The sequence below is a fragment of the Heterocephalus glaber genome, unplaced genomic scaffold (genome assembly GCF_053883595.1).
Source record: "Heterocephalus glaber isolate CG9 unplaced genomic scaffold, H.glaber_assembly_v1.0 deba00001141, whole genome shotgun sequence".
In the NCBI taxonomy this organism is placed as follows: domain Eukaryota; kingdom Metazoa; phylum Chordata; class Mammalia; order Rodentia; family Bathyergidae; genus Heterocephalus; species Heterocephalus glaber.
In genome coordinates, this window is record NW_028258201.1 from 1,257,457 (window position 1) to 1,281,093 (window position 23,637).

The window sequence follows — 23,637 nt, forward strand, 5'->3', positions numbered from 1 at the left end:
GTCCGGGGTGCCACTGCCCGCCCTGTGACGGCCCCTCAGCCCCCCAACCCCACACTGACACTCCCGGGCCAGGGCAGCCGGGTGGGGCGGGCAGAGATGGGAGAGGAGAGCAGGCAAGACACCCACGGGGGCGGTGGGTATCAGCTGCTGGCGTCCGGGACGCCAGCATGCAGTCCCCAAGGAGGCTCCAGGGGAAAGAATGATGGAATCAGAGTGGCCCAGGCCCCGGCCAGGCCAGCCAAGGTGACTCGGGGTCCAGGGGGCGGGGAAGGGTCAGGGACCCGTGCCACCCCTTCCTTGGGGCTGAGTCACAGCTGCAAGGGGACCTAGTTTTTCCATAGCCTTTGCAGCCAAGCCCTTCCCCATGTTCCGCCTCTTGCCCCGGGGCTGGGCGAGCTAAGCGCCAGTGTGTTACTCATCCCCACCACACAGGTGAGAAAGCCAAGGCCCAGGGGATGGTGGCACAGCCATGGCCACACTGCTGCCAAGGGCCAGGCTGGGCTCTGCCCACTCACATCAGATCCTTGACTGAAGGAAGCAGTGGGCACAACAGGTTCAGGCTCGTGTCCCACACAGAGGAGGGGCTGGGTTTTGGTGCTGAGATCATTCTGCCAACGCTGAAGGCGGATAAATGTCCCATGCAGGCCAGGATGGAGAAGGGGCAGGGTCTGGGCTCACCTGTGGCGCCTTCGGCAGAGATGGGGCCCAGCCGCTTCCGGCCCGCCAGGCCGTAGACCAGGAACTTGTATCTCTTATTCGGCTCCAGGCCAGAGATGGTGACCTTGTGCTGGTCTGCGGCCACCGGCACTATCTGGGGTTGCCCACGCTTGTCCTTGTACTGGACCACAAAGGAGTCGAACTCGCCCTCGGGGACCGTCCATGCCAGCCCCACGGAGTGAGGGGTGGTGTCAGTCACCGTCAGCTCCCCCAGGCGAGGAGAGGGATTTGTGTCTGGGACTGGAAGAGGGGGCAGAGCACAAAGAGTGACAACAGCAACGAAGGAGAGTCGCTTCTTGGGGTGCCATGGCTCTAGGGTCCTGGGGGAGCCTGGAGGGGGTGAGTGGGCCGGGAGAAGGGACGAGAGAGGAGCCAGCAAAGAAAGTCGGTGTCCCCTGGGATGCAGGGAGGCCAGCATGAGGGGCGAAGGCAGCTCAGGGTGTGGATGAAGGGCCCTGCGGTGTGGCATCTGCATGTGGGGCGCGGAAACACGAACTCCCACAGCGCCCACGAGGGGCAAAGCCTGGCCAGGAGCCCAGGGCTAAGGCGGCTTCTGCCCTCCCTCACTTACGGGTCTTTGTGTCCACGGAAGCTGGGCCATGGCGCTTCCCATCCTGGAGTCCAAAGAGTAGGAACTTGTACTTCCGGGCCGGGTGCAGAGCCGAGACAGTGACCTGGCGGAGGTCCCCGCTCACAGGCACCGCCTGGGGCTGGCCCTGTGCATCCCTGTACTGCACCAGGAAGGAGTCGAAGGGGCCCTCGGCCACCGCCCACGACAGGCGCACTGTGTCCGGGGTCACGGAGGCCACAGCCAGCTCCCCCAGGAGGGGCTCTGCAGGGGGCTGCGTGGGCAGGGCGGCTGCAACAGAGCAGAGCGGGCTGAGCGGGGCAGGACCTGGGCTGTGAGGCAGACTGTCTCCAGCTCTTCCCAGGCACGGCTGCAGAGTCTACACCCACAGCGTGCCCGGCCCTCACGCTACGGCCACCTCCCAAGCTGCCGGATTGGAGGGCACAGGGGTGAAGGAGAGCAGGCAAAACCCCAGTTAACAGAGCTGGGGGCAAATCCAGATCCCTGCAGCCTGAATCTGCATTGGAGCCGGAGTCACTAATACCCAACAGGGGAGCCTGAGGATGCAACGGAAGAGGAAGCGAGCAACCGCGGTGAGACAAGGGAGCCCAGGAGCACAGGCTTGGGAGTGAGGTCGTGAACAGCAGGCCCCGGGGCCCCAGCATCAGGGCAGGCTGGACACCACCAACACTGAAGGAGTCAGGAACCAGGAGGCCCCGGAAAGAGGGGCTGGGACCCACAGGGAGCAACGGGAGAGCAGCGGGCGGAGCAGGAGGAAGGGACTCCCTCACTCACCCGTCACGGCCTCAGCGGACACCGGGCCCGCGCGCCCGTCCTGGTGCAGCCCGTACAGGTTCAGCTTGTATTTGCGCCCCGCGTCCAGGCCCCGCACGGTGGCCGCCCTCGCCTCGCCCCCCACGCGCAGCACCTGCGGCCGCCCGGCCCCGTCCTTGTACTGGACGGTGAAGGCGTCGAAGCGGCCCCGGGCCACCGTCCACGAGAGGCTCAGGGAGTCTGGGGACGCGTCTGCCACTGTCAGCTCCCCCAGGAGCGGCTCCTCGGGGGGCTCCGGGGCCTCTGTGCTGGGCTCTGTGGGGCTGGGGGGCTCCTCTTCCTCAGCCTCTTGCAGTGCTGGGAGAAGAGATGGGGTACACAGGGGTAAGGGGACCTGGGGTGCTGATGTTGTCATCAGCAGTGGCTCCTGAAGCCCCAGGAGTGGGGCTCTGGGTGGACAGGTAGGGCAGCAGGCACTGCAGCTAAACTCCTTCAGGCGGCTGGGAAGTGCAGAGCAGGAGACAAAAGAGTGCTCATTCCCTGTGACCAAATAATCCCATTTCTGGGCATGTCTCCTAAGAAAATTATTAAAAGCAGGAAACTCTTATAACACGGAAGAATTCATAACAGGATTATTCATGACAGCAAAGTGTGTCAGGAACCCACATGACCCGTAAAGGATGATTGATTTTGTTACAGTGCTTTCACCAGAAAGCATCAAATAACCATGAAAATGGTGATGTCGGCAGGCTGTGGGGCCACACAGAAAAAGCTCACAACGTGACTTGGATATGGAAAAGCGAGAGCCAAGAAATCTGTGGCCACTCGCACCGCAGCCTTCAAATACACTCTACACACGAGATGCAGGAAGGGGCTGTGCGCTGAACACAGGCTTTGGTCTGGCTTTGCAGTGCTGAAGATGGAGCCCAGGGCTTTGGTCCTGCCAGGCAGGTGCTCACATGATGAGTGGTGGCTGTTACTGGGTCGAAAGATGTGGTTTTGGGGGTTTTTTTTTGGTTTTTAAACTTTCCATAACACTCATAAACTCTTCTCACTATAAAAACATGGGCTTAAGCCGGGCCTGGTGGCACAGGCCTGTGATCCCAGCACTCCAGAGGCTGAGGCAGGAGGATCACTGAGAGTTCAAGGCCAGCCGGGACTACAGAGCAAGACCTGGCCTCCAAAACAAAAATGAAACAAAACAAATAAATAAGCTTAAAAAGAAATTCTGGAAGAGAACATGAATGAAAGGGTTGGGGACAGGCAGGGCCCAGGCCCCTCAACTGCCTCTGTGCTTAGCGATGCTGAGGTTCACTGTGAGGGGGATGAGGAGAAACAAAATCGAGGAGTGGCTAAAACTAACAGCACAGGGCCAGGGATTTAGCTCAGTGGTTTCACCGCCTGCTGTACAAGCACAAAGACCCGAGTTTAATCCCCAGTACCAAAAAAAAACCCTAACAGCACATCCTGGGGCACGAGGTTTTCTGAGGTTCATTTCCTGGTGTTTCCCTGTGGTGCCCTGAACTGGCTGTCGCAGGCTTGGGGCAGCCCTGAGGGGACAGCCAGGGCCCCGGGTGACTCTCAGGGTGGGTCTCTGGTCCCTGGGACCCTGAGGGCTGCTCTGGGGCAGGAGAGGGAGTTGCCAACAAGGGCCTGACTGCGTGCGTGCGTCCGATTTCGATTTCCGTGCCTTGTGGTTTGTTCCCTCTTTTCCTAGGGCCCAGTGGATTTAACTTCACAATCAGAAAAGGAAGTTGCAAAAGTGATCGGAGGAAGGGGATGGATGGACGGGAGGGAGGAGATATTGTGTTTTTCTCTGATTATAAAAGAAATACTTGGAGAAAAAAATAAATGCTTGCCATTTAACAAAATTTGGACAATGCAGAAGAGAACAAAATAGAAAAAAAAAAAAAAAACCCAAGCTGGAACACTCTATGCTAACCACCCGTCCGTGGGATGTGCTTATTCCCGTGTCTTTTTCAAATGGTTGTGATTAGCACCCTTGGAAAAATTTTGGGCTGTTTTTTTCCAATGGAATATTATAAAGTTATTGTTTTATGTTAAAACATTTTCAATGGCAGTATAATAAATAGCTCATTTTAAGGATACTGCCTGTGTGATTCAGTCACCCCAGTTTGCTGTGATGTAGGGTTTTTCTTTTGTGTGCACGTGTGTTTGTGGTTGTGTAACAAAGAATCCCTTCATTAACAAGGAAAGAAAGGAATATCGCAGGTGGGTGCAGCTGGGCTTGGATTAGATGTGTTTTTCGGAGGTGGACAGTAGCTGAGGGGTCACTGTGCACCGAAAAAAGAGGATGCAGATAGGAAAAGACCAAGCACTCGGTACGCACGAGCCATGGCCAAGGGCTTAGGAAGGAGAACGCAGATAGGGAGCCAGAGCTGCTGAGTACACAGCATGAACCAGGAACCCATTAGAAAAGGAAGAAACACCTGAAGGCCCAGGTCCTACTCACCAGTCAGGGCCATGGCGGACACCGGGCCTGCGCGCCCGTCCTGGTGCAGCCCGTACAGGTTCAGCTTGTATTTGCGCCCCGCGTCCAGGCCCCGCACGGTGGCCGCCCTCGCCTCGCCCCCCACGCGCAGCACCTGCGGCCGCCCGGCCCCGTCCTTGTACTGGACGGTGAAGGCGTCGAAGCGGCCCCGGGCCACCGTCCACGAGAGGCTCAGGGAGTCTGGGGACGCGTCTGCCACTGTCAGCTCCCCCAGGAGCGGCTCCTCGGGGGGCTCCGGGGCCTCTGTGCTGGGCTCTGTGGGGCTGGGGGGCTCCTGCTCTGTGGCTGAGAAGGGGAGACAGAGGGTGAGGGGTCCCCAGGTGACGTCCTCGGACCTCGGGGACCAGGAGGGAGAGGCCGTGGGTCCCGCTGGGGGCCTGGGTCAGTTCAGAGAAGCCACCCCTGGGCTGGGCGTCCCCCTGGGTGACCATTGACAGCCTGGCTGAGCTCATGGGGCCGCTGTGGACACCAGGCGGACACTGGCGCAGCCAAGGCCCCGACGCCCCTCCCTGCCTGGGGACCGAGGTCGTGGGGGACACAGGGCCACAGCCTCAGGCCCAGAGGCCACCACCGACCCTGCCACCACCGCTGCTCGGGCCAAAGACCCGAGAGTCGGCGTCACTCCGAGCCCCTCACCTGTCACCCCGACAGCAGACACGGGGCCCACGCGCTGGCCGCCGTAGAAGCCGTGCAGGGTCACCTTGTACTTGTGATCGGGCTCCAGCCCCGAGACGGTGACCTCGTCCTCGTGCCCTGGGACCTGGACCACCTTGGGCTGCCCGTCCCCGTCCCTGTACTGGACCAGGAAGTGGTCAAACTGTCCCTCGGGGACCGTCCAGGAGAGGCTCAGGGAGTCTGGGGTGGCATCGGTCACGGTCAGCTCCCCCAGGCGCGGCTTTGGGGCAGGCTCGGGGGTGGTGGTGGGGGGCTCTGTCTGCGTTGTGGTCATTGTTTCGCTTCTCTCTGGATCTAGGTCAGGAGAAAAGACACCAGCTGGCTGTGTCTGGCCAGGTCCCTGCTGAGGGACAGGTGTCTGGGATTTCTCTTGGACACATGGGGTCCCCATGGGCCCCTGGCTTGAATGCTGCATCACCAGGGCAGAGCACACAATGGTGGCAAAGCCAGCATGGCCGGTGGGACCCTGCAATTTCTCTGTACAAGCTGCCAAATGCATCTGTTTAGTTTGACGGACACAACACTAACAACAGCCAAGCAGGGGACTTAGTGCAAGGGACACCCTTGTGGGTTTGGGAATCCTACTTAACAGTGTTGTCCTTTATATCCCTGGATTCAGGCCTGGTGTAGTGGCACACACCTGTCATTCCAGCACTAGGGAGGCTAAGGCAGGAGGATTGCCACAAGTTCAAGGCCAGCCTGGGCTAAATGGTGAGTTCAAGGCCAGCCTGAACCACATAGCAAGCGCTTGCCTCAAAAACAAAACAAAACAAAAACTCCCCCTGGTTCAGAATGCTTTTCTGAGCATTTGTTTTGTTTTGTTTTGAGACAATGTGCTACCATGCCCAGGAGTTCCTGCGTATTTTTAGAACCCAATTGTGACTTCACCACCGAGGTAAAGGGAGAAGGGGACTGAGATCCTCCTTCTGGTCGCACAGTTCCCCGGCTCAGGGACCCCTAATCTAGAGCAGAGACCCCACCTACTGAGCCCTTCCCACCTCTGGGAAATGGTGTGCTTTGCTTTCACCCACTTCTCTGGGGTTTTCTTTGGTCTGCAGTGTTTTACTTTGCCCTACAGTTGAATACAAAATCACGAAGTTTCCTGGATCTGCTCTGGCTGGAAAGGGCCATAAGCTGGGGGCAGTGTCAGAGTCTAAGGGTCCTCAGGCCGTCCCAGGAGCTCCGAAGGGAGACGGCTGGCTGACTCGTGATGGGACTGACATGAACTCTCGCCCTGGCTCCCCCCAGTGCTGGTTGGGCTCAGCAGGCACCAGTCTGGGAGCCTGAGGAACACATGTGATTTTCCTACGAAATCCGTAATTATGAGAATTTGCCCTGAGGAGTGTTCAGGATGCGGTGTTCTTTTCTTTCCTTGCCTGTGAGCGCTGCCTCACTGGAGCCACCCTCGAAGGCGGATGTGGTTACTGCTTCACAGAGAGCCATACGCAGGTCAGACAGGCTGAGCTGCACACCCGGGGTGCCCGAGCCCGTGCTCTTTCCCAGCCCGCCGAGGCCCGAACGTGCCCACGAACAAGAGGCTGAGCGGGACACAGAGGCTGGGTGTGAAGACACAAGCGGAACCGTTCTGAGAGCCCAGAAGGCTCTGGGACGGAGGGACTGAATACTGACAGTAAAAGGGGAGCTGTGTCCAGCCAGGCCCAAGGCCCGGTATCCTCCTGGCCACTCACCTGTCACCCCGACAGCAGACACAGGGCCCACGCGCTGGCCGCCGTAGAAGCCGTGCAGGGTCACCTTGTACTTGTGATCGGGCTCCAGCCCCGAGACGGTGACCTCGTCCTCGTGCCCCGGGACCTGGACCACCTTGGGCTGCCCGTCCCCGTCCCTGTACTGGACCAGGAAGTGGTCAAACTGTCCCTCGGGGACCGTCCAGGAGAGGCTCAGGGAGTCGGGGGTGGCGTCGGTCACGGTCAGCTCCCCCAGGCGTGGCTTTGGAAGAGGGACATCAGGAGGTACTTCCACAGGGGCTGGGAAGAGAGACACAGACTCCAGTTCTCTTGGATTCAGGGCAGAAGGTGGGCCGGTGCAGGGCCTAACTTAGGGTCCAAGTCTCATGACCACCAATGCCAGGCTCCTCCAGGCTCCTCCAAGCCCAGGGCCTTCGCCTGACCCTTCTCCCAGTGCCACTCCCGCCCCCGCCCCCTGGGTCTGCACGGATTTCCTATAAGTCTTCAGTCAAATATCATCATCTTTTGGGGGGCTTCCCTGACCACCTTATTTAAAATTCCAACTTCCTCAATTATAAAACATCTTGGCTTTTTTTTTTTTTTTTTTTTGGTACCGGGGATTGAACTCGGGTCCTTCCGCTTGTGAGGCAGGTGGCAGAACCACTGAGCTAAATCCCCGGCCCTATAGAACATCTTGTAAATCATTCAGAGGTAATTCCAGCAACACAATGCAAAACAACTGTGAGACATCAGGAGACTATGGCACTCTGGCTACTTGATGACAGGAAAAAATGTTCAGTTTTTAAAGCATAGTAGTTTAAAAAAAAAAACTCCAAAAATAGTTTTTTAAAAAAAGATATATTTAAATACTTATTCATGAAAGTATAGTGTGTCTGGGATTAGTTTTATTTATTTTTGGTTTTTTGAGACAAGGTCACACTTTGTAGTTCAGTCTGGCCTTGAACTCACTGTGTAGCCCAGGCTGGCTTTGCACTCGTGGTGATCCTCCTGCCTCAGCCTGCTGAGTACTGGGATGACAGGTGTGCACCACTGTGCCTGACAAGTTTTAAAATACTCCAGTGATATAACCATATAATGGATACTATCTGGCAATAAAAACAATGAAATACTGCTCCAGGCTACCACATGGACAAATCTCAAAATCACTGTGCTCAAAGAGGCCAGACACAAAAGAAGATGAATTGGATGATTCCATTTATATGAAACATCCAGAAAGAGGGAATTTACCAAGACAGAAAGTAGATTATCAGGGGAATAGGGCTGGGGATAGGGATGGATCTAGACTTGTGGCTTCTTTATGGGGAGATAGAAAAGTTTTAAAATTAGATTGTGCTGATGGTTGTATACTAGGTATGTACAGTAAATAAATTTTGCACTAAAATAGGCCAATTTTGGGCCGGGGATTTAGCTCAGTGGTTCCGCTGCCTGCCTCGCAAGCGCAAGGACCTGAGTTTGATCCCCAGTACCAAAATAAATAAATAAATAAAATAAAATAGGCCAATTTTATGGCGCATGGACTACACAGCAATATAGCTTTTAACAGTGAGCACCTCTGGAGGAGGAGGCAGTGGAGCAGGTGGACCAGGGCGAGCCAGGCTGGACAAGATATGACACTTGGAGGAAGGTCATTATTTTTTCTCTGTGTATTCATTTGAATTTTGACAAATTTGTGTTGACGGAATCACTTGATATCTTATGGATCTGGCTGGGGATTTAGCTCAGTGGCGCCCCACCTACCTGGCAAACGCAAGGTCCTTAATGCAATCCCTGGTACCAAAAAAATTTATGGATTCTGTCCAAATTCCACAAAAATAATTGTCTTTCGTTTCTGGGGTGGCTTGTGTCTAGTTGTCCCCCTACAGCCTTCTGGAGTCTTTTTTGAAGGTAGCTAAATCTGGAACGTGTGATGCTATTACTGAGCGGGTGTGACCACTAAACCACTACATGTGAGTGATTGGCTTTGCACCATCCTAATCCCGGTAATCTGAATAGGATAAAGGGACTGGAAAGACACTGTTAGAGTCTCTTGTTGCTTTTGTCGTCTTCTGTCCCCCTTGTTGGCCCCCTTGTTGCCTTTGCTACCTTGTGTGCACCATGTTGTTTCTCCTCTGCAATGCCTGTTTGCTATCACTGCCTTGGAGCCAGCCGATTATGAACTGAAATCTCTATGAACTGTAAGCCAAATAAACCCTTTCCTCTCTAACTTTGGGTGTCAGGTATTTTGTCTCAGCAACTAGAGAAAAATAACACAGAAATTTGGTGCCAGAAGTGGGGTTGTTGCTGTGACATTACCTGGCCATGTAAGAGCCTTTGGAACTGGCTTCTGGGAAGGGGAAGAGTTAGGAAAGATTTGGAGATGCTGGCTATAGAAGCAGAGCTGGAATGTCTTAGGCTGTTCTGTATGGGGGATTCTTGTCAGAGCTCAGAAGACCAGAAAGCTGGTAAAGACCAGGCTCAGGAGGTTTCTGCTGGGAAGGAGGACTGCATTGGCTGTTGGACTCCAGACCATGTGTGTTATGGCTTAGCAGAAAGTTTGTCTGCATTTTGCTCATGTCTAGAGACTTTGCCTGAGACTGAGATTAATAGTGGCAGACTAATCTCGCAGAAGAAATTTCAAGGCAGTCTAATGTTGAGGGGGTGGCATGGATACTATTGGGGGCTTCTATCTAGATTTATGTTAAGAATCAAGAACACAGAGCCCAGAAGAATGATGTAAAATGTTTTGAATTTGGCCAGAAAAGAAGCCCCAATAAAGCTGTGGACTGCAAAGATAGAGCAGAAGAGATCTAGATTGCTGAGAAGGAACAGAAGAATAGAAAAGATGGCCTGAGGGCATCACAGGAAGCAGCAGAACTCCACCCTTTGCAGCCTCAGAGTTATAAAGGTGAAAGACTTTGCTTTGAGAAAAAAGCCCCAGAGCACCAGGTTCCAGGATGGTGGTGGCCTAGAGAATTTGTTCCTTGGGATTTGGTTCAGTGCATTCAGCAAACAGGCACTTGACGTCTACAGCCAAGAGAGAAGGAAGACTGACTACTGCTCCAGCTGGCAGCAGACGTTGGTATCATCCATATGGTGCTGGTTTTAGGTGCATGCACAATGCAAGAGTTGAAGGTCAGGAAGGCTTTCACTCAGATTTCAGAGGAAGGCCTGGGAGGCAGGCAGTGTGCCCCTGAGAGGGCAGAGTGTGAAGCTGCGTGAAGCCGAAGGTGCAGTGGAGACCCCATAAATTTGGAGAAGCCAAGAGCATGGATCGTCTGAGTAAAGCTGCAAGCAGGGAGCAGAACTGGCACACGAGAGAAGCTGTGGGAGTTACAACCATCTGCAGTGCTGTACAGGCAGAGTCACACAAGCCTTTGGAGTTCACAATTTGCCATATTGTCTTGGATGCTGGAAGTGGAACTGCGTGATTTAATGTTTGCCCTGCTGGATTTTGGACTTGCCTTGGTCCCATTTCTTTGTATCCCCCTATTGTAACTTTTGGAAGGGTAATGTCTATCTTGTGCACTGAATGTTGGAAGTGTTTAACTTTCTTTTCATTTGTACAGGGACTTGCAGCTGAGAGTTTGCCTTGAGTCTCAGAGGAGACTTGGGACCTGGACTTTTCAGCAGTGCTGAAACTGTTAGGCCTTTGGCAACTCTTAGAGGCGGACTCCATGCCTTTCCACACAGGGATGTGCATGAGTCTTTGTGGGGCCAGGGATGGAATGCTGTGGCTTGTGTCTAGATGGCCCCCCAAGGCCTCATGAATCGTTTTCAAAGGTAGCTAAATCTGGAATGTGTGATGCTAAGACAAAGAGGGTGTGATCACTAAACTACTACTAATCCTGGTAGTCTGAATAGGATAAAGGGAGTGGAAAGACACTGTTAAGAGTGTCTTGTACACCTGGTTGGCAAGTACAAGGTCATGAGTTCCATCCCTGGTACCAAGATTAAAAAAAAAGAGAGACTTTTACTGCTTTTGTGGTCTTCCACCACCATGAACTGCTGGCCCCTTTTTGCCTTTGCTACCTTGTGTGCACCACGTTGTTTCTCCTCTGCAATGCCTGTTTGCTGTCCCTGCCTTGGAGCTAGCAAATTATGGACTGAAAACACTATGAAGTGTAAGCTAAATAAACCCTTCCCTCTCTAACTCTGGGTGTCAGGTATTTTGTCTCAGCAATGAGAAAATAACTAACACATGGGGAGAGCAGAGTTACAAACCAGGCAGCAAGTTAGTGCCTTAGAGTTCCAGGGGGCCTGGCACTCACCCTGCCCCCAATCACACCTGTCCTGAGGATGGGAGCAGGCGGGGGGGGGGTGCTTTGGGGTCCTGAGTCACCAGCAGAAGGAACACTGCAGGCCCCACTTCCCGGAAACCCAAGCTAGCTGGCCTTTACCCTCACTCACCTGTCATGGCCATGACGGACACCGGGCCCGTGCGCCCATCCTGGTGCAGCCCGTACAGGTTCAGCTTGTATTTGCGCCCCGCGTCCAGGCCCCGCACGGTGGCCGCCCTCGCCTCGGCCCCCACGCGCAGCACCTGCGGCCGCCCGGCCCCGTCCTTGTACTGGACGGTGAAGGCGTCGAAGCGGCCCTGGGCCACCGTCCACGAGAGGCTCAGGGAGTCTGGGGCCACGTCTGCCACTGTCAGCTCCCCCAGGAGCGGCTCCTCGGGGGGCTCCGGGGCCTCTGTGCTGGGCTCTGTGGGGCTGGGGGGCTCCTGCTCTGTGGCTGAGAAGGGGAGACAGAGGGTGAGGGGTCCCCAGGTGACGTCCTCGGGCCTCAGGGACCAGGAGGGAGAGGCCGTGGGTCCCGCTGGGGGCCTGGGTCAGTTCAGAGAAGCCACCCCTGGGCTGGGCGTCCCCCTGGGTGACTGCTGACAGCCTGGCTGAGCTCATGGGGCCGCTGTGGACACCAGGCGGACACTGGCACAGCCAAGGCCCCGACGCCCCTCCCTGCCTGGGGACCGAGGTCGTGGGGGACACAGGGCCACAGCCTCAGGCCCAGAGGCCACCACCGACCCTGCCACCACCGCTGCTCGGGCCAAAGACCCGAGAGTCGGCGTCACTCCGAGCCCCTCACCTGTCACCCCGACAGCAGACACGGGGCCCACGCGCTGGCCGCCGTAGAAGCCGTGCAGGGTCACCTTGTACTTGTGATCGGGCTCCAGCCCCGAGACGGTGACCTCGTCCTCGTGCCCTGGGACCTGGACCACTTTGGGCTGCCCGTCCCCGTCCCTGTACTGGACCAGGAAGTGGTCAAACTGTCCCTCGGGGACCGTCCAGGAGAGGCTCAGGGAGTCCGGGGTGGTGTCGGTCACGGTCAGCTCCCCCAGGCGTGGCTTTGGGGCAGGCTCGGGGGTGGTGGGGGGCTCTCTGGGCTCCTCCTCCTCCTGTTGCACTGAACACGGAAAGAGAAGGGCCTGAGGGGCGGCTGTGTCCATGGCACCCACCGTCCTCCGGGCTCTCCCAGCCATGTGGCAGGAAGCAGAGTGGCTGAGTTCCTCTCACTCACGAGTCAGGGCCTCGATGTGGACTGGACCCACACGCTGCCCGTCATGGAAACCGTACAGGGTCACCAGGTATCTGTGTTCGGACTCCAGGCCAGCGAGGGTGACGTCCTGCTGGTGACCCTCTATGTTGACCACGTGGGGTTGCCCATCTCTGTCTGTGTACTGGACCTCAAAGGCATCAAGTTCTCCCTCTGCCACCTCCCAGGAAAGACGCAGGCTGTGCGGCGTGGCCTCCTCCACCGTCAGCTCCCCTAGGCGAGGCTCGGTGGGCACGGGGCCCGGGGCCTCTGGCTCGGCTTCAGTGTCCTCCCCTGGGGCTGGCTCAAGAGACAGGAAGTGATGGTGACTGCTGTGCGTCTCAACCAATGCTGGGGGCGGGGACACTTGAAAGCATCATGCAAAGTGTAAGGGTCCACACAGCAAATGCGGTGTATCCCGCGACTGTGTTAACGAGGTGCAAAAGAGGCAAAGCCAAAAGCAGCTGGGTGGTTGTGCGGGGCTGGGGTTGGGGAACTGGGTGCAAAGGAGCACAGGGAAACCTTGTGGGTCCACGGCAATGGTTTTGTCTCCCTTGTGGCAACTGTGTTTTCTCTCGGACGTTTACCCACAGTCATTGGTACTGGGTGTAAATTATGCCTCAGTCAAGTGTGTCCCTTCCCCCAAATGACACTGAGATGACAGATAGCCAGGCGAGAAGGGGCCCGGTGTCCAGGCCACAGTGGCACTCACCAGTCATGGCGATGGCAGAGAGGGGACCCACGCGCTTGCTGTGGAGCAGCCCGTAGAGCAGCAGCTTGTACCTGCGTGCGGGGTCCAGGCCCAAGATGCGGACCTCCCTGAGGCTGCCATCCACGGGGACCACGCGGGGCTGCCCGGCGCTGTCCCTGTACTGCACCACGAAGGAGTCGAACTGGCCCTGGGGGACCGTCCACGCGAGCCCCACGGAGTCGGGGGTCACTCCGGTCACCTGCAGCTCCTCCCCGAGCTGGGGCTTCGGGGGACGCTGTTCCCTAGGCGGGTCCATGGCACTCAGGGGCTCTGGGGATAGGGGAGAAAGGACTGGGGTTTCTGGGAGGCCAGGGCAGGGAGGCATGGAGTGGGGTGTGGGGAGCCAGCAGCGGGACAGACAGCTCCACAAGCGCCGCCCGGTGGACCCTCACCCGTGGCACCGTCCGCTGCCAGGGGCCCGAGGCGCTTCCGGCCCAGGAGGCCGTAGAGGAGGAATCTGTACTTGCGGCCGGCGTCCAGAGGGGACACGGTGACCGAGCGCACGTGGCCCTCCACGGGCACTGCCTGGGGCCCGTCCTTGCTCTTGAACTGGACCACGAAGGAGTCGAAGCGGCCCTCGGGGACGGTCCAGGAGAGGCGCAGGGAATCCGGGGTGGGGTCCGTCACCCACAGCTCCCCGAGGCGGGGTGGAGCCTCGGGGCTGGGGTCCCCTCGGAGGGCTGACAGAGAGGAGAAGTTCCTGTTCATTTTTTTCCAATTTTTTTTTTCACTGCCTCCTGCTAGGGTTGGAAAAACCCCAAACGCCCAAGTGGCCAGTGCTTCCCAAATTTTCCATTGCGCTCCCGTCCTTGTGGCCCTCTCAAACTGCTCCGCGCCCCTGCTGCGGAGGGGTCTTCTGCCCGAGTCACCCCTGGGAAAAGAGGCCCCCACCCTCCCTGCCCCTTCTCTTCCCACCTGTCAGGGGCCAAGTCCCCTCCATTCCCTGTGCCCTGGAGCCCACTCTGTGTGACCCCCGGCCCCAGAGCACACCAGAGGGGCGCTGGCTCTGGAGGGGCTGGCAGCAGGTGGCCTCTGCACCAGCTCGGTGGGGGCCGAGGCTCCCAGGCCCGTCTGCCGTAGGAGCGGCCCGGAGCTGGGAAGGAGTGGGCTGGCTGCCTTCCAGGACAGCGGAGGCACTGACGGCACCGTCATGAGAGGTTTCTGGCAACTGGAAGCCCCAGGGCCTGGGCCAAGCCCCAAAAGCTGCTACAGCTAGACTGGGCTCCCCTGGCTCCCAGTTCCTGAGGCTCCTGGAGGGCAACGGAGGAAGCGGAGCCTCACGGGAGGCAGATGCAGGTCAGAGGGGTGGGAGTTCAGGGAGAGGGCAAAACACTCAGAGGCCTCGGACCCACAGCCCAGGGAGGCAGGAGGAGCTCCTTGGCCTCCTTCACTCTGGCCCAGCAGCCCCAGTCCCCAGCCGTCCATCCTCCTTGCTCAACAGTAGAAATGAGAAAACAGGAAAGCAGTCAAGAAATGTCCTCCTCCTGGCCTCCTTTGAAATAGAGCAAGCAGTGTGGCTTTTCTTTCCTGGCACCGGGGGTTAAAGCCAGCCAGGGTTTTGCACTGAACTGTATCCCCAGCCTTTTAAACTCTGTATTTTGGGAGAGGGTCTCCAAGTTGTCAAGTTGTCCAGGCTCAGCTTGAGTTCACAATCCTCCTGCCTCAGCCTCCCGGAATGCTTACAAGTGTGTGCCACCATGCCCGGCAGCACGGCGGCTTCTCAAACCAAGCAGATGAGAGGACAGGAACAGGGCAGAGAAGGCTGGGCCTCAGCTTCACCTGTTTTTGCCTCCACAGAGACTGGGCTGCGTCGTTTCCCGTCCTGGATCCCGAACAGCAGAAACTTGTACTTTCGCGAGGACTCCAGGCCGGGGACGGTGACCTCCCGCTGGCCTGCAGTCACTGGCACCAACTGGGGCTGTCCGTCCTTGTCTTTGTACTGGACCACGAAGGAGTCGAATTCACCCTCAGGGACCGTCCACAGGAGGCCCACGGAGTCGGGGGTCACGTCCCTCACCGTCAGCTCCCCCAGGCGGGGCTGCAGCGGGGGCTCAGTGACTGGGGCTGGCGGGAGCGGATCTGGGCCCCAGAAAACAAAGCATGGGGCTGAGTCTCTGAGGGAGAGCTCAGGCAGGAGCTCAGCTGGCGAGCAGCTGTCTGTTCCCAGCCTCAGCCGTGCAGCCCAGCACCCCCTGAGGCGAGCGAAGGAGCAGTCGGCCACCGCAGACGTAGCGGGCTCTGTGACGGCCACCACGGAAGCAGGGATGTTCCCACGGCGCCTTAGAGCCGCTCCGGAAACCTCACAGTATCTTTTACACCTACCCTTACTTTTGAAGGCGGTAGCTTCTTAAATATCCTACCAAGGCTATCACCAAATCTCGAATTCAAGTTTCTAAGAAATATTTTTATTTTGCTTTATTTTTTGATACTGGGAATCGAACTCGGGGCCTCGTGCTCGCCAGGCAGGCGCTGCACTGCTGAGGTACATCCCTGGCCCTCTAAGAAATATTTTAAAAATTGTACCCATCCCTCTGTATCTACAGGGAGTGATTCCAGAACCTTCTGTGGACATTAAAATCTGAGGCTACTCAAGCCCCTTCTATAAAGTGATGCAGCATCTGCGTAGGACCCTGCACACCCTGCACACCCTAAATCGTCTACACAGCAGCTAAACCAATGCGATGCAGAAGAAATAGCTGCTATGCTGCACTGCTTAGGGGGTATGGTAAGACCTAAAATCTGTATCTGTTCAGTACAGACCTAACTTTTTAAAAGTATTTCTGATCCACAGCTGGCTGTGAAGCCTGCGGATATACATGGAGGGCTGACTGTGCATCGGTAAAATCAGCGACCTTTGTAATCTTACACACTTTATTTCCTAGATCTTAAATCATTGCTCTGAGAGGGAACGGGGGTTTCATCAGACGTTCTGACACAGAAATCATGGAAAACTTATGTCCAAGAAGTTGTGGGGGTCGGGAAGGAGCCAGGAGCGAAGGAGAAGGCCACCCCCTGGAGGGAAGAAAGAGCAGGTGGCGAGGAACAGGACCTGGGCAGGGCAGGGGACCTCTGGGAAGAGACTGGAAGGGCCTGGAAGGCGGCAGCTGGACGGAGGTCACCGCAGAGTTGAAACAGTAGGGCAGGGAAGTGGTGGATGACGACGGGAGGCAGAGGAGAGGGAGGAAAGAGAGCCCGGGCCTGGGCCGAGGGACGAAGCCCGAGGAGGAGCAGACTGAGCGGGAAGAGAGGCCTGCAGGGTGGCTGGGTCAGGGGGCCGGGAGGGGCCGCTTCCCCACTCACCTGTCTCAGCCACCACGGACAGGGGCCCCACGCGGTGCTGGCCACGGAGCCCATATAGGTCCATCTGGTACCTTCTCCCAGGCTCCAAGGTGGGGACAGTGACCCGGAGCTGGTCTGAGGCCACAGGTACCTCCTGGGGCTGCCCCTCCCTGTCCTTGTACTGGACCACGAAGGAGTCAAACTCGCCCTCGGGGACCGTCCACGCCAGGCCCACGGAGTCGGGGGTCACCTCGGTCACGGTCAGCTCCCCCAGGCGGGGCTCCAGGGGGGGCTCGGTGGCTGGAGGGGTCTCTTCTGGCTGTGGGGCTGGGGCAGGTGAGAGGGGCTGTCAGGAGAGGGCCCTTTCCCTCGGTAGAACTGCCCGCTCACTGGTGTGCCCCCTGGCGGTGTTGGTGAAAAGGTGCACTGACTGGCAACCTCTCACCGAGGCCCTGCCGGAGTCTGGGGCTGTCCTGGCGGGGAGGGCGTCACCTGCCACCAAGAGCCTGAGGGAGAGCCTGACATTCCACCTGTGTCTCGGGCTGCTGATCCATCCGGCCTCCCCGCTGGAACGCTGGTCGAGCTCCGGGCTTCCCTATCCCTGTGCCCTTCGCAGCCTCCCTGCCCGGTAAATAACCTCCTTGCTTTTCCAGCTCTTAGGTCGAAACCCGCGGAGTCGTCCCTGCGTCCTCTCTTAAGTCAAGTCCTGTGTCGCTTCCCCAAGATCTGGCCTCTGCCCACCCCCACTGCTCCCTCCAAGCTCTTCCTGAGCTATCGAGAGCCCCCACCACCTCTTCCTTCAGCCCCACCTCCATGGTCTGCCGGGCCTGCAGCCAGAGGGACCCTGGCGCCTCGGTGGCTCCCTGCTCCCTCAGAGCAAGAGCCAGGTTCTCACGACAGGCTCTGAGGTCCCACAGGGGAATGGCAGACGCTGTCCCCTACTGCCTGCCCTCCTCCGACTCCACTCCAGGCCATCTCCCCCTCGGAGCCCTTCCCACCGCTGACCCCTGCACTTGCTCTTCCCAGCGGCCTCTGACCTCTCCCAGGTCCTCCTCAGACACTGCCCTCTCCCGAGGCCCTCACCATTCCAGCTGTGGGCTTTGCTTTCTCCCCTGTCCTTTTCCCCATCACATTCGGTACCACTGGCATCACTGGTGTAACTCTGTTGCCTGCCTCCCCTCATTGGCACAAGAGCTCCCAGGCAAGGGCACTGCCTAGCTCACTGCTGCGTCCCAGTGCCCAGCACCCAGTGGGTCCTCAGCCGGTGCTTGTGATTAAGTGCATGAGGGGCCTGCGGGTCTGGGCCAGGTCCCTGCTGGCCAGGGAGAGCTGAGTGTGGGAGGGAGGCACTTCTTTCCCTAGCGGTGGAACCAGAAGGTACAAGAGGTAAGATGGCAGAGGGGGTGGCTGGCTGGGTCTCCCAAGAGCTTGCTTCTCTGACTTCCATGGGAGGGCAAGGACAGATTCCAGACAGGTGACACCTGCTTAAAACTGGCTGATGAGGGCCGGGGATTTAGCTCAGTGGTTTTGCTGCCTGCTGCGCAAGCACAAGGACCCGAGTTCGATCTCCGGTACCAAAAACAAAGAACAAAACTGGCTGATGATCAGGCCTCTGCAGACAAAAAATGAGTCTGCGTGGGAAGGGAAGGGACAGAGCTAGCTGCAGGGGTTGAGGTGTCATCAGAGTGGCCATGGCCTACTGAATAGGTCCTAGGCCTGGCCTTTCCTTTGCCTTCTAACCTGATCTGCTCCCACAGCACCCATGCTGCTTGCTTTGCCCTCTCAGCATTTCCTTCCGCAAAGGGAGAAACTGCCTCACCACCAAGCCTGAGTGCTGAGGACTTGGCCTCACTGAGAAGGTAAGAGTGTGCTTTTCCAGGTCAGAAGCACCGCTCACTGGCAGCACGCATTCTTTCTCCCAGCGACGACATGGCCCTCGCCCTGCTGCTTCAGCACTCGATGCCCAGAGAGTGGAAATCAGCTCCTTCCTTTCTCGGGGCCACTTCCGTTTTGTCCAGGACACGTGATACATGTTCAAAACGTTTGGCATGGGAGCATGGATCCACAGGAGGGACTCGGCAAAGGTCGGGAGGGCCAAGACCCACAGGACGGGTTACGTCTACCTCTCGGATTGGCTCCCATCTTGAAGATGAGGAAGTTGGGGTTCCAGGAGCGGATATAAGTTTTTCGAGATGGTAGCTAAGAACGGGGGAATTCAGGGGTGGAACTTAGTTTGTAAAATTTCAAAACTATGGATTTTCATTTGCTGCACCACTTCAGTGAGTACCTGACAGCCCATTCTTACCCTGGAGACCAGGGACAGGGCTACACAAAGCCCACTGTGGCTGCCAAGGGCGGACCAAAGGTCATCCCAGGAGAGACCCTGGCAGCATGTTCCAGGCCTGGCATGAGCCTCCACCCTGCTACCTACAGCCCTGAGAAGGTGACTCGGGGTGGCTTTCCTGTCTCCCTCTTCTCAGTGCTGACTGAGGCAAAGAAAAAAAACTAGAGGTAAGGCGCAAGGACCCGAGTTCGATCCCCAGTACCAAAAAAAGAAAAAAACCAAACAAACTAGAGGTAGAAGGTTCTGGAAATAGAGCCAACCAAGTCACTGAAGTTGAGCTTTGTGGAAGTATAGAAACCATGTTCTGGAAACCCATCTGTTTCCTTTCTTTTTTTTTTTTTGGTACCAGGGATTGAACTCGGGTCCTTGCACTTGCGCAGCAGGCGGCGAAACCACTGAGCTACATCCCCGGCCCTACATCTGTTTCTTTCCCCTGTAAGTTTTTAATCTTTTCCCATTATAGCAAATGTTTTTGAAACAGGTATGTCTCTGTTTCAGTGACTGAAGGGAAAAGGAACTATTCCTCACTGTGACCGAGCTCCTGTCAGCAAGAGGGGCCCAGGGCACTGCTGCCCACGCAGCCCCGAGAAGGCGCACAGGCCTGTGTCCCTTGTGGTGGCTGAGGGGGCCCCATAAGTGGCCGAGAGGGGCAGAAAGGATGTTCCTTGCTGTGAAGTCACTCACTGGATGAGCATTAAAGAAAGTTTTGAGCCGCACTGATGAACAGGCCAATGTCTGACGTCCCTTCTGACCCACCGAGTTGCTGACCCAGAGGGGACAACTAGTGGTCCAGCAGGAAGCCCTGAGAGAGGCTCTCCTCCGACCCAGGCCCTCTCCTAAGGCTTTAAATCTGGTAACTCATTTAATCCTGACAACAGTTCCATGAGGTGGGCGTCACGCTCCTGTTACACACAGGAAACAAAGGCTCGGGAAGTTTAAACCCGGTGCCGATCACAAACGGGGGCTGTCACCCCAGTCCCAAGCAGGCGAGGTCTCCTGACTCCCTGAGAGCAGAAGAGGGCCACGGGCCACAGGGAAGTGGGGATCTGCCCGGGGAGGGAAACGAGCCAGACGCCAGGCCCTACTCACCGGTCAGGGCCACGGCGGACACCGGGCCCACACGCCCGTCCTGGTGCAGCCCGTACAGGTTCAGCTTGTATTTGCGCCCCGCGTCCAGGCCCCGCACGGTGGCCGCCCTCGCCTCGCCCCCCACGCGCAGCACCTGCGGCCGCCCGGCCCCGTCCTTGTACTGGACGGTGAAGGCGTCGAAGCGGCCCCGGGCCACCGTCCACGAGAGGCTCAGGGAGTCTGGGGACGCGTCTGCCACTGTCAGCTCCCCCAGGAGCGGCTCCTCGGGGGGCTCCGGGGCCTCTGTGCTGGGCTCTGTGGGGCTGGGGGGCTCCTGCTCTGCGGCTGAGAAGGGGAGACAGAGGGTGAGGGGTCCCCAGGTGACGTCCTCGGGCCTCGGGGACCAGGAGGGAGAGGCCGTGGGTCCCGCTGGGGGCCTGGGTCAGTTCAGAGAAGCCACCCCTGGGCTGGGCGTCCCCCTGGGTGACCATTGACAGCCTGGCTGAGCTCATGGGGCCGCTGTGGACACCAGGCGGACACTGGCGCAGCCAAGGCCCCGACGCCCCTCCCTGCCTGGGGACCGAGGTCGTGGGGGACACAGGGCCACAGCCTCAGGCCCAGAGGCCACCACCGACCCTGCCACCACCGCTGCTCGGGCCAAAGACCCGAGAGTCGGCGTCACTCCGAGCCCCTCACCTGTCACCCCGACAGCAGACACAGGGCCCACGCGCTGGCCGCCGTAGAAGCCGTGCAGGGTCACCTTGTACTTGTGATCGGGCTCCAGCCCCGAGACGGTGACCTCGTCCTTGTGCCCTGGGACCTGGACCACCTTGGGCTGCCCGTCCCCGTCCCTGTACTGGACCAGGAAGTGGTCAAACTGTCCCTCGGGGACCGTCCAGGAGAGGCTCAGGGAGTCCGGGGTGGTGTCGGTCACGGTCAGCTCCCCCAGGCGCGGCTCCCTGGGCGTTTTCAGGGCCTCTGTGCTGGGCTCTGTGGGGTCCGGCATCTCCTGTGGGGCTGAGATCAGGGCAACAGACATTCAGGGTGATGCTGTGGTGACGCCACTGGGCCAATAAGGCGCACGTGCAGACACAGCTCCCGCCTGAGGGCTGGGGCTCAAGCAGCTGTTGGCGTCTGTCACTGGGTCACCTATGAATGGAGAGGCGGGGCCAGCCCTGCACTGGACCTGCCCGCTGGGGGCTCCCACGGTGTCTGCCCCGTGCATGAGAAGGGCTGACACCAGAAGAGAGGACCCCTCGGAGACCCTTCCGCAGTGTCACTGGCAGCCGTGACCTCAGAGAAGCGAGGGGAGGGAGGCCCCTGTCTGCCCTGTGCCCCTCCCCGGGTGCTGGCGGCTCCACGCTCACCAGGCTGGGAGGCGGAAGGTGCTGCCTCCAAGCAGCCCAGGCAGCACCCCTGGAGGACCCTGAGGAAGGAAGGCTGAGGCAGGGCTCTGGGAGCCTGACCCTGAGGGCCCGCTGCTGCCTGCCGGCTCGGCATGAACAGCATCATGGCTCCCATTCACTGAGCCCGGCAGGGGCGGAGAGGCTGTGGCCCAGCCTCGGTCCAGGAGTGCCCCATGAGGGACAGGAGGGCAAGGAGGGAGCAGGCCGGGGGACGCAGGGGGAAGGGGCCGAAAGAGGCTGCTAGGAAGGCGAGAGCAGGGGAAGGGGCAGCGGCCAAGGTGGGCAGACCCTGGTCCCGGGTGGCCACGCATGGACTTAGTCATCCCAGCAGCTCTTCGAAGGGGCCACTGCTGTCACCCCACTTGTGGACGGGAAAGCGGGTGCTGCGCGGCCAGCAGTAAGTGGTGGAGGGCTCCAGAGCCCGCACCCCTAAGAGCCGTCCACACTCGCTCTTGTCAGGGCCTCTTGGGCTGTGGACAGAGTGCCTGATGGGGCGGGGCTGAAAGTGGATGTCTTCCCCATGTGGGAGGATGCTGAGGGGGTGCTGCCTTGTCCTGGGGCTGCCACCTCTGAACAGAGCAGCGATGCAGCCAGGGTGAGGGAGCAGGTGGCGGAGGCTTGGAGGGGCCGGGTCTGAGCCAGGCAGGAGCTCAGAACACAGTGGCTGGTGAGGACTCTGCAGGGGCGCTGGCCTGCAGTTTGTGTGCATGGGCAAGTGTGCGTGCGTTTGTGTGTGTGTGTGTGTGTGTGTGTGTGTGTGTGTGTGCGCGCGTGCATGTTAGGGGAATCCAGGTGCATGGGACAGGAAACATGGAACCTGTTCCCAGGATGGGGAAGAGCCGAGAAAGAGATCAGAGGGAGAGGAGTCCCTGGGCAGAGGACAGGAGCGCAGGGAGCACAGGCCAGGCTCTGCCGAAGAGGAGCTGAGGGCACAGGAGCCGCGCCAGGTTCCTCAGAGCCCTGCAAGCAGGGGAGGGGAGGCCTGCGGCTCTGACTCACCTGTCTTGGCCACGACGGACACCGGCCCCACACGCTGCCTGCCACGAAGCCCGTAGAGGTTCATTTTATACTTCCGGTTGGACTCTAGGCCGGGGACCAAGAGCTCATTCTCGTTGTCCCCAGCCTGCACTGCCCGGGGCTGCCCCTGGGCATCCTTGTACTGCACCACAAAGGAGTCGAAGGGGCCCCGGGCCACCGTCCAAGACAGGCGCAAGGAGTCCGGGGTCACGCTGGTCACCGCCAGCTCCCCCAGGAGGGGCTGCTCGGGAGGCTCGGGAGGCTCGGGAGGCGGCTCCTCCTTCCGCTCCGGGGCTGTGAACAGGAGGATTCAGCCAGGCCCTGCCTTCGAGGGGCACCCGGCTTCGTGGGCAGCTCCTGGAGAGGGGGATCCTCTACGGGCTCCTGGGACGCCTGGCACAGCCAGGGTGTGACCGGCCTCAGGGAGCAGCTGAATGGGACGCCAGGAGCCCGGGGTGGGCGGGGGCTGCCCCTAGGCTGGGAGTGGGCTGGGCCTGGGCTGCAGACAGGTGTGCAGGGCGTGTGGCAGGTCACAGCAGGGCCCGGGCGGCCACTCACCAGTAGTGCCGTCGGCTGTGAGGGGGCCGTACCGCTTCCTGTGGGCAATCCCGAACAGAGAGAATCTGTACTTGTGGTCAGGGTCCAGCGAGGAGATCGTGGCTGAGCGCTCCGGCCCCTCCACAGGGACCACCTGGGGGCGCCCGTCCCTGCCCCTGTACTGGATCATGAAGGAGTCAAACTGGCCCTCGGGAACAGTCCAGGTGACGCGCAACGAGTCTGCAGTTGGGTCTGTTACCCACAGATTTCCCAGGCGGGGTGGGGTTTCTGGGCTGGGCTCCTTCCACAGCACTGGAAGAGACAGAGAGACAAAGGAGGTCATAGGAGAAGTAGGAACTCATCTGTCACGGAGGGATGCAGTGTGAGGTTGTGCAGGCTGCTCACTGCACAAGCGTATGTGGTCAAGGGGGTGCAGAGGAACTGAAATCTGGCCAGCACTCTGCTTGCGATGCTGCATGCTCTGCGGAGGAGCTTTGCCCAGGTACAAGAAAGAGTGAATCCTAAGTGGCACAAAAGCACTGCAGTGCAGCGCTGGTTCTACCCACAACCCAGGCGGAGGGGATCGGAGACGGGGTGCCCAGCCAGGCCCTTCCACGTCTCCACAGCCAGGGGAAGCATCCGACCTCCCTGCTTCCAGGCCTCCTCCAAGCTGCTCCACCCTAGCCCGGGCCCTCCCTCCCGGCCATGTCCGGCCCTCCGTCACCCTCCCACCGGGACCCCTGAATCACTCTGCCCAGACCCAACGGCTGACTGC

At 58.7% G+C, this 23,637-nt stretch overlaps 1 protein-coding gene across 1 annotated transcript in view; it reads right to left on the minus strand.

Annotated features, from left to right (window-relative positions):
* Tnxb (tenascin XB) overlaps positions 1-23,637 on the minus strand; it is a 54,084-nt gene that overhangs the window by 6,594 nt on the left and 23,853 nt on the right. The window contains 17 exon segments of the mRNA XM_087210303.1: positions 679-957; positions 1,289-1,576; positions 2,081-2,416; positions 4,533-4,856; positions 5,208-5,540; positions 6,935-7,231; positions 11,339-11,662; positions 12,014-12,331; positions 12,446-12,760; positions 13,173-13,481; positions 13,604-13,891; positions 14,991-15,290; positions 16,512-16,817; positions 19,924-20,247; positions 20,599-20,919; positions 22,308-22,619; positions 22,884-23,174. Of these exon segments, the coding sequence (XP_087066429.1) occupies positions 679-957; positions 1,289-1,576; positions 2,081-2,416; positions 4,533-4,856; positions 5,208-5,540; positions 6,935-7,231; positions 11,339-11,662; positions 12,014-12,331; positions 12,446-12,760; positions 13,173-13,481; positions 13,604-13,891; positions 14,991-15,290; positions 16,512-16,817; positions 19,924-20,247; positions 20,599-20,919; positions 22,308-22,619; positions 22,884-23,174 (5,265 nt within the window).